The following is a 13,158-nucleotide window of genomic DNA, read 5'->3' as shown; positions in this document are numbered from 1 at the left end:
ATGTGGGGAACCCAGAGCCCTTGCACAGCGCTGGGGGGACGTGAGATGGGCAGTGGCTGAGGACAGCCTGGCAGGGCCTCCTACAAACAGGGAACCACCACAGGACGCTGCAGTCCAGTCCCAGGAATATAACAAAGGACACGCAAACACGTCCACACAGACACCCGGGCATACGTCCACAGCAGCACAATTCATCACAGACAGAGTGGAAATGGTCCAGACGTGCACCGACAGACGAATGGACAAACAGCACGTGGTCTAGCCATTCAGTGGAATATTATTCTGCCGTAAAAAGGAATAAAGCACTAACACACGCTACAGCATGGATGAACCACAAAACATTATTCTCAGCGAAAAAAGTCAGACGCGAGAGGCCACATATGATATGATTCCACTTCTATGAAACGTCCAGAACTGGCAACTCCAAAGCGACAATGCAGACTGATGGCTGCCAGGAGCCCTGGGGGAGGTGGACGGAGAGTAACAGCTCGTGGGTCCGGGTTTCTTTTGGGTGATGAGAATGTTTTGACGCTGATTGTGGTGATGCTGCTTGACTCCACGAATACACTAAAATCCACTGAATCGTGTGCCGAAATCAGTGAATTGAGTGGTAAGGGAATGACATCTCAATAAAGCTGTTATTAAAAAAAATTCTGGGTCTTTGACATGCATCCCATGTGTGTGTCTATAAGCACTTACCGCCAGGTTTCGAGATGAAATCTCTGCCCTGTAGCTTCTGATGTCCTCCAAATCCAACGTGGCGGTGAGGACTTCCTGGAGAAGGGAGTTTCAAAGAGAAATCGTGATTTCCTGTTTTGTTTTGTTTTTCACTCACACGTCTAATTTGTTTTCGCAGGTGTGCCAAATGGCACCCGATGAGTTATGCCTTCTAAGGCAGGGACTGGGCGTCCAGGGAGAGGGGACAGCCAGTGGTGCTGCCGACCCAAAGCCCTTTCCTCTTGTCGTCGCCACGGGAACTTCCACTGAATTGCCCGTGATTCGTTAATCACGGCACGGGACACAATCCTGTCAATAAATGTCTGCTGGGGCTTCTGAGAAAGCTTCTTAAAAAGACACATGAGGAGCAAGGGCCCCTCTTCTGCCTTTGAACGGGGCTGCATGAAGATGCGTGGCTGGAGCTCCTGCAGCCATCCTGTGACCAAGAGGCAACTGAAAATGAAGCCCACACAGAGGAAGGCCCAGATGGAGAGTGACGGAGGGGTGGAGCCAGAGCCCCGGCAGTCATCATGTTGGGGTCCTGGCCTGGACGTGCTGCCTGTGCTCTAGGAGATGATGCTTCATTCCTTCGAACCCAGACGAGATGGGGGTTCTGCCACTTGCAACAAATTACAGAAAAGGGAAAAGTTTTTTTTTTTTTTGCGGTACGCGGGCCTCTCACTGTTGTGGCCTCTCCCATTGTGGAGCACAGGCTCCGGACGCGCAGGCTCACGGGCCTAGCCGCTCCGCGGCATGTGGGATTTTCCCGGGCCGGGGCACGAACCGTGTCCCCTGCATCAGCAGGCGGACTCTCAACCACTGCGCCACCAGGGAAGCCCAAGGGAAAAGTTTTAACTCATAGACATTACTCCCTCCCTTATGAAGGAAAAAAACACTAATCAAATTATATTATGAGGACATTGTCTCGTACACACAGGTGCAGGACAGCAAGAACTGCTTCTGGGCACCACTGGGGGACACAGGGTGGCTGGGCCCCCGCTCCTGCCGCTGGGCTGTGGACAGCTACCTGTGTCAGCAGTGGGCCTAACCCAAGCTGGAAGCACCGTGAAGAGACAGAGTAAAGGGCTGCCACGTCCTTTGGTTCTCCTGTCATTTCCCAAGTGACGGGTCACTGAAGCCGCCGGGCTGCCTTGACAAAGCCACAGAAAGTGAGAAGACGCCGGAGGAGTGAACCCTTCCTGGGAAGAAGGCTCCAGTCCACTTTCCCCAGAACTCGGTTAGCCTTGCACAAAGGCTCGATCGAGGCTGTGAGAAGCAGTGCCCTCGAGAAGGTCAGCTGACCACGGAGGAGGTGGCAGAACAGAAGGGCACTGCCCTGGCCGCAGGGCAGTGATGCCACCTCTGTCCCCAACGCTCAGGCAAAATCAGAGAGTTCTGGCTCGAAAGCCCCCTCCAGGGGGCGGGAGACAACGGTCCCCAGGTTTCTGTCTGGCGAAGAATCGCCTGTGTGCTTGCTGAAATGGGGGCTCCTTGGGGGGCCCGGACGGGGTCCAGAACCTGTAGTGACCTGCGCGCCTGCTCATCCTGGAGCACGTGACCCCCCCCCAACCCCCCTGCCAGTGAACCCTGCCACCAGGTGCCTGAGGCTCTGACGTCTGGCTGAGTGCCAAACCGACGTGCACTGAAGCATGTTTGGAGCAGATGAACACCTAGCCGTCTGCATGGCCTTCATCTTCCCCTCCAACGCCCTTCCGTCTTTAACATGGTTAATACTGAACAACAGGACGCCTTTGGGGACGCAGCCACTTGGAAAGCAAGGTCTGAGGGACCACGATCAGGACGACTTTTGCAGGGAGACGGAGTGTTCCCGCGGCCGGGGCCCAGACTGCCAAACCTCGGGCTTCCCTCTGGGCAAGAAAACACCATGGGATTCTTTTCAAAGTTGCTTTCCTCAGCCCATTTTGAAACCGAAGTTTGGTTTCATAACCACTTCCTTGCCAACAACCCCAAGGAGACTGCGGAAGGCATGAAACATCACCTCATCTGTGTGGATGCCAAGGAGGTGAAGCGACAGAAGTTACAACAGAGGGTCCTGGAGACTTTCTTATTCTGTGACGCCGCTTGCCTTTTGCTCCGGCAGAGCAATTCCCGGAAACTTTTTTTTTTTTTTTTTTGCTACCACCTGCCTCTGTGAGTGAGCATTTCCAACACTTGTTTCCAAAAAAACCCAAGTTGGATCCAAAGACAAGATGTGCGATGCCATGTGAGACCTGTACTGACCGTCTGAGCCCAGTAAAAGTGACCCTTCCCGGCAACACTGAAAGTTACGTTGTGTTGCGTTTGCGGAAGTGGAATCTATTCCCATTTTTGGGGCAGTAACAGCCATTTTCCTTCTTGGGTGCTTAAAAAAAAAAAAAAAACCAACGGGGAGAACCACACGATTCTCTACAAGCACCTTTTCATCTCGTCTTATTCTCTCTGTAAAGGAAACTAATGTCCAATTACATGGGAAAGCTCTGTACTCACGTTAATGCGTTTTCAGAAGCAGAGGGTATGCAGTTTTCCTATTTGTGGCTCCAGTGAGGTTATGACAACGTTGGGGGGACGTGCCCCCCCGCGCCCCCAGCTGGTCATCAGTCCAGTGAGACCAGGGCGCCCCCCAGAATGAGGAGGGTGGGGGTCTCCAATGCTGCTTCCAGAACCCGCGGGGCAGGGCCCACAGGGAACGTGTGCTGCCTTGATCTCTGGGGAAAACCCCCTAATGGCCCACCTGCAAGCCCCCTCCTGGATCCGCCCCCACGGACGGGCTCCGCGCTCATCACGGGGACCAGGCGCGGCGCCTGCTCATTCCTGAGGACTGGCTCCAGTTCCCCGCCAGCCCCGGCTGTGGGATTCTTCAAACAAGCCCATCACATCCTCCCGGGAACCAGGGGTCACCCCTCTTGTCACTACAAAGCCCGCTCCTGCAGCTCCTGGCCTCTCCCTCAGCTCCAAGTGCAGCCTCGGGGGGACCCTGCAGGGCACGTGGGGCTGATAAACTGCCGGGGATCCCATCCGTCCAGCGTGCTGTGCGGGCGGTTCCCGTAACCTCAGGGTGAGACTCCCTCCCGAACCAAGGAGGTGAAGAGGAAGCAATCAAAACCAGCAGGACCCACCACGGGGGCCACGTCAGACCCCCCGTCATGGGGGAGAACAGAGAACACAGCCCCTGAACCAGAGACCCTCCCGCCATCCCACGCGGGCTGGTTCGTACCACGTCGTCCAGAGAGAACTGGGACCCCTGGGCAAAGATGCTGCCGTTCATGGCTATCAGGGCACAGCCGTCGTAGTACAGCCGGTCCCCGTCACAGCCCTTCTGATTGGCCAGCAAGTAAATCCCGCCGTTCTGGAAAATGCAGGGGACGGCAACGGTCAACTGTGGCCCGTCACCTTCACCCTCCTCCGGCCCAAACACACGAAGCTTCAGACGCCCCTGCGACTGTGTCATAATTAGCCCCCCACCCCAGCAAGAAAATGTGCGCCTCCAGGGAACGTCCGCAGCTGTGGTGCTCACGGCCTTCCAAGGTACCAGGCATCACACGAATCATTCATTCTCGCCTTCCAACTACCCTTCAAGGCAGGCGCTGTCACCTCCACCAGACAGGAGGAGAGATGCAGCTTCAGAGAAGACAACCCCCGCCCCCCCCAGGTCACGAAGCCAAGACTCTGTCCCAGGAAAGAGCAAACACAGCCCATGGTGTCACGCTGCCAGCAAGAGGGGCAAACTCGTGGGCGTTCCCCGTGCCTTGCTGTGGTGCCAACGGGCATCCTGGTTCCCGGTCACCATGTCACTTGTCCTGAGACCAGTATGATGGTCAAGAGCCCAGGAACCGGACGGCTGGGGTGTGAGCCCAGGGGCCACTTGACCGCCATGTACCGAGTGTCCTGCTCCAAAGAGCAGAGGTGTCAACAGCACCTGGCCCGTAGGGCAGTTTTGAGGGTTAAATGAGGTCAGGCAAGTGGGGCCCGGGAAGGGGCGTCACGCACACCGATCGGCTGCGGCTGTGACCAGAAGCACCGGGCATCCTCACGCTCAGGCCCTGCCCAGCGCTGGGCGCTGGGGTCACAAGCGTGAGACAGACACGCTCCAGCATCCCCGCCGCCACCTACCTTGGTGGTGGCCATGGTCACCAGGTCCACCCTGGCGTGGGCTTTGCGCAGCACGTGGTGGCTGCCTGAGGCATTGGTGAAGATCTCCACGCCGTCCAGGCCCATGTCCACGTGTGGGCTGTGGGCAGCGGAGGGCAAAGAGACCGGTGTCCCCAACCCACCCTCCCAGCCCCGCAGCTCCCAGGGCATCTCCCCAGCCCCAGGCCATGACGCCAGGAAGGCTGCAAACCTCCAATCCTCCGGGGCCCAGCGAGGATGGGATCTATGGCGCAGAGGGCAAGGCTGACCTGTGGGGTGTCCAGAGTTCCTCGCAGACCTCACTCCCGATGCACGTGTCCCGGGTGGAGAGGACAGCATCCCCAAAGGGCACGGTTTCCTGGGTCGGGAGACCAGAGCGCTTGAGACCCCTTGACCATCCCGTCTGGGCCAGGTACTGAACCAGGACGCCAGATGTCACGCATGAGACTTGCATGAAGGCCACGATTTTGTTTCAAGTACTAATGAATCCTTCCTCGACCCGGAGCGTTCCCAGCCCAGGGGCCAGCAGGCATCTCCTCCGCTGACCCAAGGGCCTCAGTCACACCTGGAGGCCGAGCTGAGCTGCCACGAGCTTGAGTGTGGCTGCAGCGAACTGTGACTCGGTTCCTGAAGCTTCCACGGGCCCAGACGGCCAGCGGCAGCAGCGTCGGCTGGGTGCTCTTCTGACATCATCTGTGCTCCTGGGGGTCCCATCCCCATGTCAGAAACGAACGGACTGAGCTCTTACAAAGTTCACGCCAGCCGACGGGTCATCCAGCCCCTGAACGGCAGGGCTGGGGCAGGACGCAGGCTCCCTGCGTCTCTAGGAGCTACGTTCGCGTCCCCGGAGGGGTGGGAGCTTCCAGGGCAGGGACGGAGCTGCCCCTGAGGCTGCCGCAGTCACCGAGATGACCAAGTGCTGACAGGATCACCGGGCGTGGGGCCCACCTTGGCCTCCTCTCTCGGGGCCCAAGTTTCAGCTGCGCTGCCGTTTCACTGAGCCGAAGAATCATCCCGGTGGGCCTGGACCGCATCCCAGCACTCTTGCTTGGGTCCCCTGACGTGTGTTAGTGGGTTCAACTCCTTTATCACCAAGGACAAGAACCGAGGGGCAGGCCTGGCATTTCCTGTTCCGATGCTTCTTGCCACGGACACAGCCCTCAGCCAGGACCCCGAGCTGGCCGTCCCGGGACCCCTGCACACCCCGCAACGGGTGCCTCGCATTCCTTATCACAGGGTTAGGGCTGGAATCCTGACCCCATCCTCCTGTGACAAGACCAGGGCTCGGGGCAACAGGGTGATAAGCAAAGCATGCGGGGGGGCTCTCGGTGACAGGCCCCCGACCTGAATTATCCAGGTTACAGCAGTTACGGGGCTGGTTTGCCCTGTGTCTTGAAAACTCCCCTGAACTTTAATCCACTTGCACCCAGGGCCAACTTCTGCCACTTGCTCTCAACCAGGGACACCAAGCAGCGTCCTTCCACCTGCAGGTGGCCCCCACGCTGGTTTAGGGGGGTCACCTGGCATATTTTCTAGGATATCAAAGGGTCCTAGAAGAATGAAAGGGAGGATTTCTCGCAGCAGGGGGACTGCTGCTGAAATGCTTGTTTCACACACACACACACACACACACACACACACTCACTGTGTCTGGATCACGATGCACTTAAATTGTTCCCATTGCTGCAATTCACGGTCAGAAAAGTTTCCAGGTCACATGGGAGGCGACCAGACCTGGCTGAGAGCCCCTGTCCCCAACCTCAGCTGTGCCCAGCCCTGACTGCCTCGCGGGGGGCACCAACCCAAGCTGGCCCCCCGGACATCCTCTCTTAGGGATCAGAACTGGTGCCAGTGACTTAATCTGGCTCTCGAGCAGTGGTGATCTTGGCCCAAGGGCCAGGGAAGTGAGAGGCAGGCGGAGACCCCTGGCATAAAGAGGAAAGGGGTCTGGGGGCTGGTGGGATCGGGGAGAAGGGCACTCCTGTCCCACACCCCCCCCCCCAGATCCATCCCCGAGGTCCAGATGCGTCCCTGCTGACCTGCTCCACTGCGGAGGTTCAGTGTGTCCCCATGAGCCACCTTGAGCACAACAGTGAGGGGTGCAGAGAATTGGGTGTCATGGGCTAAACTGTGTCCCCGAAATTCATGTGTGGAAGCCCTAAGACCCAGCACCTCAGATGTAGCTGTGTTTAGAGATGGGGATCTTTAAAGAGGTGATTAAGGTAAAATGAGGTCACTAGGGTGGGGCCCTAATCCAATGTGACTGGTGTCCTTATGAGAAGAGGAGAAAAGCACACAGACACACACAGAAGGACGACCCCGTGAGGACACAGGGAGGAGACGGCCGTCTACACGCCAGGGAGAGAGGCCTCAGGAGGACCCAGCCCTGCCCACACCTGGATCTCAGATTCCAGCCTCCAGGACTGGAGACAGTGAATGTCTGTTGTTTAAGCCACCCAGGCTGTGGTGCCTGGTTATGGTGGCCTAAACAAACTGATACACTTGGCAACCAGAATGGAAACTCAAGCAGGAGCCAGAGAAATCAGGGCCCCCCCCAAAACACCCGCTCTGTGCCCCTGGCTCTCAACGCCCCGCAGGAAGTGGACAGCACCGGGTCCCAGCTGTCCCACCGCAGCAGCTTCCAGGACGAAGGGGATGGTTGAGGTCCCCAGATAAGGCTGCAAAGTCAAAGCTCTTCAGGCCTGGCCAGCCAGGTGCAAAAGATAAGACAGGACAAGACAGATTTCTGATGCTGAGTTTTCACAGAATGAACAGGCAGCCAAGGAAAGTCCTTCATGAGTTTTATAACTAGAAACCCTCCAAACCCGGCTTCTTGAGCAGTCCCTAAGCCCGAGCCCCAGCCCAGCAGGGAACAGCCGGCCGGCCGAGGTGGGGCTGGAACCCCTTCCCCCAGGCTCCCCTGAGCCCTCTACCCCGTTGAGTGAGCCAGAGGAGAGGAGAGGGCAGGGACAGGACAGGCATGACACAGGGGAAAGGAGACGCCCACCGTCCCCCCACCTCTGCTCCCGGGACCCTCCCCACTTGTTACAGACATCACCCCTTTGTCTGTGCTCCTTACACGGGCCATGGTGATGCCCATCACTTTGACCCAACGGGTCTTGCCCCCACGGCCCACCCCAGAGCGACGTCTGACTGAGAACGGGTTTTCTTCTCCGAGACTCACCTGCTTTGTCAGGTCCTGTATCATCCGGGGGAGAAAATATTCCTCTGTTTGCCTGGAAAGGAAACCACCACAGATGTGAGAAGGACCATCCGGGAAATACGCAGAACGGCACCCAGACGCAGAGCAAAACGAGAGCTCGGAACGGATGGGCTGGCCAAGGAACCATCAAAGAGGCCCGTATGAGCCTGCGCGGTGAGGCGCCCAGGCCACGCGACAGCGAGACGCTGGGTGCTCTGCTACCATCTGCGTGGCGAGGCGCCCAGGCCACGCGGCAGCGAGACGCTGGGCGCTCTGCTACCATCTGCGCGGTGAGGCGCCCAGGCCACGCGACAGCGAGACGTTGGGCGCTCTGCCACCATCGGCCTGGCTTCCCCACCCTTTTGTAACTGACCAGGACGCCACGGGGGCCTCCCCCACAGCCTCTGCGTTAGCTCCTCTCTGAAGTACCTAGATAACAGTAGTTGATGCCCATTTCCTGAGTTGCTTTACAGATGTGAACACCCCCCACCACCACCGCCAAATGGAAGAACTACTCAGCGACCGTGAACACGTGGCCCCAGGTCTCCTGGAGCCTAAGGACTGATCACATTCACCCCGTGACACCACCCTGCTGCCTCACCTCAGCCAATCAGAGAACTGCGCACGAACTGATCGCGTACCCTGCCACACCCTCCTCTCCTGGCCTTTAAAAACGCTTTGTCAGAACCCTTCGGGGAGCTCGAGACTTCTCAGGGCCTGGGCCACCTCGTCCCCTTGCGCGGCCCTGCAGAAAACCTTTCTCTGCTCCGAACTCTGACATTTCAGTTTGCTTGGCCTCGCTGTGCCTCGGGCACAAACTTGTGTGAACACTTTCACGCGCGGCATCGGAGAGGCATGTCACGGGGGTTATCTGAAAAGCAGTCGTATTTCCCCACGGAGACATCCAGGTGGAATTCCTGATCAAGGGTCCTGAATCAGAATGATCGCACTGCATGAACCCAACGTACGGTGACAAACGGATATCATCACTGAAGTAATAAAATAACGTCCCAGATTGTATGAGCTGGACACAGAGTTTAATACACAACTTCAGTACAAGCCATCCCACGGTCTACACTAGAAGGTAGAATTCGAACAATAGATGGTTTCCAAATCTGACCTCAAATAGGCTGTTACCAGATGCACCATTAAGACATTTAATTAACTAGATTTCTTTTTGCTTTCTTGGAATTCACAAGAACCTTCTGGGAGATTTTCGTGGCTTTTACTTGAGTAAATTTTAAAAGCAGAGAAATTGAGAGGACAATGCTGTTTCTCCCTCACTAATGAAGGGAAAAGAAACTGTAGACGTCCTCTGACCCCCGAGCTGCCTTGGCATCCCATAATGAGCTCGCCATCGGTAGGCTCGGTGATGGCGATGCCGCTGCGTCACAATTTGCTTTAGAGGGAAGAGCCGCCCCGAGGTTTCTCCCTTCACCCTGGCCTCTCCCCTCAATTTGCACGAAGATCCATTCAGAACCAGATGCAGGCGAGCCCACCAGGGAACGACGCAGGTTCCCCTTTGCTCCTCGCCACGCCCTGCTCCAAAGCCAGCCTACACCTAGCGGATGGCTCATGAGGTCCGCACAGTTCATTAAAGAACCAGAGTACCGACAGTAAACCCTCCGGATCGGCAGTGAGTCATTCCAAGCTGGCTTCATGCTGGCCCGCCCCATCTTTCCAGCTGCCTCCACACCTGAGCCCCTCCTGCTCTGCACAGCTCCTCTGATGGGCTGTTCTTCTTCCTCAGTGAACATCCCCTGGAGAAACCCTAGCAGCATATTTCTGCCAAGAAACCACTCCTGGCCATGCTAATTTCAAGTCTTTTCTGGCCCTCTGGGAGCTACAAGAGCCCCCTCGACACCCCCGCCCCCCAACACCCCCGTCTTGCTGGGTTCAGATTTGGGGCATCCACCTAAGAATCTAATGAAAGTGAACCTAGATTCTTAAGTTCTCTGCAGTCAAGAACTGGGCCTTTTTTCTGTTTTCCTACAAAAGCCTGAAGTAGCATCTTGAAGCTGTGACGGACTCATTACTAAAGCAGGGACACAGTGACAGAACCATTTTATTGTCACCATTTTGGCACGACTCCCGAAGGGTAAAAACTCTGTTTTGTTTTTTAACTGTACCAGAATGAAAGCTTCTGGTTCCAGCTCAGTATCCACTGCCACCGTTTCTACAGGCACCATTAAATGAGTGATGGTCTGAAAGGATTCAACATTTCAACATTAGAAATGGAGACAAAAAAAGTGAACTAGAGATCTACGCTGGCATAGAGTTAGAGACAACAGAAGCCAATGCAAGATAGCAAAGATAATCAGACAATAGAAGATAAAAAGTGAGCTCAAAACTAAGAAAATAATTTGAAAAATTAAAACATTTGAAGATATGAAAACATATTAGGTGCATCAAAGAACAGAACAGAGAGGGAACCCTTGGGTACTGTTGGTGGGAATGTAAATTGGTGCAGCCACTGTGGAAAACAGTATGGACGTTCCTCAAAAAACTAAAAATAGAGCTACCATATGATCCAGCAATCCCAATCCTGGGCATATATCAGAAGAAAACAAAGACATAATTTGAAAAGTTAAATGCACCCCAATGTTCATAGCAACACATTTACAATAGCCAAGACATGGAAGCAACCTGTGTCCATCAACAGATGAATGGATAAAGAACATGTGATACATAGACACAATGGAATACTACTCAGCCATAAAAAAGAATGAAATTTTGCCATTTGCGACATTGTGTATGGACTTGGAGGGCATTATGCTTAGTGAAATAAGTCACATAGAGAAAGATAAACACTGTATGATATCACTTATATGTGGAATCTAAAAAATAAAACTACTGAATATAACAAAAAAGAAACAGACTCACAGATATAGAGAACAAACTAGTGGTTACCAGTGGGAAGAGGGAAGCTTGTTTCAGAAGCTGATCACAGGAATCTCTCTTTGGATGAAAATCAGAGGCCCCATGACCTGCAACCAGGGATTATACATACTAAAAAAGTCATCATTTCGGGCTTCCCTGGTGGCGCAGTGGTTGAGAGTCCGCCTGCCGATGCAGGAGACACGGGTTCGTGCCCCGGTCCGGGAAGATCCCACGTGCCGCGGAGCGGCTGGGCCCGTGAGCCATGGCCGCTGAGCCTGCGTGTCCGGAGCCTGTGCTCCGCAACGGGAGAGGCCACAACAGTGAGAGGCCCGCATATCACAACAACAACAACAACAACAACAAAAGTCATCATTTAAAGGACTCTGTCTCCAACTTAGATGAAAGGACCCTTATCAGGTATTCATAAGTAGCTCAAGCACAGTGAAACAAGGGAACTGACTCTTGAGTTCACATTTCCCACTTACGAGGGGTCTCTGCACCAGACTGTCTACAGAAAGGACTGCTGACCCAAACAACACCCACCCCAGGATGAGAAGAAGACAGCAGTTGTAGACAGCTGACCCAAGAATCTGGACCAGACCCATTCTACTAATTCAATTTACTGTTTACCAAATGTCTGTCTCCCCTATCAACATTAAAGTTATTGTTTTACTTCTAACCATACCTTTGCCCCCAAAGTTCAGATGGAAAGAAAATCCTCTAGTGAAGTTGTCACAGAGTATACGTACTCGTGACATGTACCAGTGCTTGCTTTAAGTCTACTGCTAAAAGCACATGTAAAATGTTTCCTTGACAATTCAGTATAATTGATAAAATGTATAGCCTATAAAAGGTTTCCTTGCTAGCATACTTCTGTGCTTGTTCACTGAGTCTGATTAGTTTCCCCAACGTGGATAACTAGGCATATATATCTGTTTATATCTATATCAAGCTGGCCTAGCACCGAGTGATATGATGGGCCCGTAGCAGGCAGCAACCGCCCTGGCATCGAGGGACAAATATTTTGATCATAAATGCTTTCTATCAAAAGATCTGAAATCAAAAGGGGAAAATGATGGAGGACATTTTCACATGTTGAGGTATGGGGAAGTCATTCTGGCTTATACATGATTTAACTTAAACTTTATACTAACCAGAACGACCTGTTTTGTGGCCTATCAAACATGCATTGTACGTCTGCTTTAACCACTGAGGAAAAGAGTGGATTCAAAAATCAAAATAGAGTAACTGTGGTTCAGGCATCCAAAGCAGAGCTGGATGGCCATGGTGGGTGTGGTTTCAGACATGCCCCAGTATCACTGAGAACTTGAATTTTCTGAACTGTATCGGACTCAAGGACACCACCATCTGTTCTCAAAACAGTATCTGCTTGCTGCCAATCGCAAACTTATGTCCTCAAGGTCTCCTCTTGTAACTACGAAATCTTTTTTTTTTTTTGCGGTACGCAGGCCTCTCACTGTTGTGGCCTCTCCCGTTGCGGAGCACAGGCTCCGGACGCACAGGCTCAGCGGCCATGGCTCACGGGCCCAGCCGCTCTGCAGCATGTGTGATCTTCCCGGACCGGGGCATGAACCCCTGTCCCCTGCATTGGTAGACGGACTCTCAACCACTGCGCCACCAGGGAAGCCCACTACGAAATCTTTTACTTTAGGAATAGCAGCAAACGAGCCAGCTCAAGCCATAGCTTCCCAGCAGAGGGCTCTAGATCCTTTAGCCAGAAGGCTACTGGACAATAAAATTACTTTAGGTTATATTTTAACAGAAAAAGGGGGCATGTATGTAGTGGCCAATAGTTCCTGCTATGTATGTATTAATATCACATCCGAAGTTAAAACCTATTTAGAGAAAATCAGACAAAAGGCAGCTGGGCTCCAACAAATGTCATCCCCAAAACCTGGATTTGATCTCTTAAGAAATATCTTCTAATGGATCCCAGCAAGAATAAGGTCTATGTTTGAGGGACTGGTTAATGTCATTTTGTGTTTGCTAGGATTTATAGCCCTTTTTGTCGTAACTCTCTACTTGCTGTTTGCCTTGTATCCTTAAGCCCAAAGTCTTGGCCTCATCTTGGGATTTGTGAGTATTTCAATCAAATTCGAAACAGTTTCATTCGTCAAAACTTTGTTAGGCCTACATCCCTCTTCAGTAGGAAGCAGCCAGAGTGGTCATGGCCCCCTTTCCTCAAGACTGAGAAATGTTTAGAAGGTTGG

The 13,158-nt window shown here is 53.7% G+C and overlaps 1 protein-coding gene across 5 annotated transcripts in view; it reads right to left on the bottom strand.

Annotated features, from left to right (window-relative positions):
• Positions 1 to 13,158, bottom strand: part of NADSYN1 (NAD synthetase 1) — a 35,626-nt gene that overhangs the window by 8,395 nt on the left and 14,073 nt on the right. For 4 of the 5 annotated variants that reach the window (XM_082845192.1, XM_082845191.1, XM_082845193.1 and 1 more), the window contains 5 exons: positions 8,030 to 8,081; positions 5,115 to 5,203; positions 4,828 to 4,945; positions 3,932 to 4,063; positions 700 to 774 (listed from right to left, as the gene is read on the bottom strand). In XM_082845192.1, the coding sequence (XP_082701318.1) occupies positions 700 to 774; positions 3,932 to 4,063; positions 4,828 to 4,945; positions 5,115 to 5,203; positions 8,030 to 8,081 (466 nt within the window). Of the gene's footprint in view, positions 1 to 699; positions 775 to 3,931; positions 4,064 to 4,827; positions 4,946 to 5,056; positions 5,204 to 8,029; positions 8,082 to 13,158 lie in introns of those variants that run through there. The other variant, XM_082845195.1, reaches the window with a different exon arrangement.

This window comes from Leucopleurus acutus, assembly GCF_964270905.1.
Source record: "Leucopleurus acutus genome assembly, chromosome: 8".
NCBI lineage: Eukaryota > Metazoa > Chordata > Mammalia > Artiodactyla > Delphinidae > Leucopleurus > Leucopleurus acutus.
The sequence above is the reverse complement of the archived record's forward strand: the minus strand, read 5'-3'. Positions and strand labels throughout refer to the sequence as shown.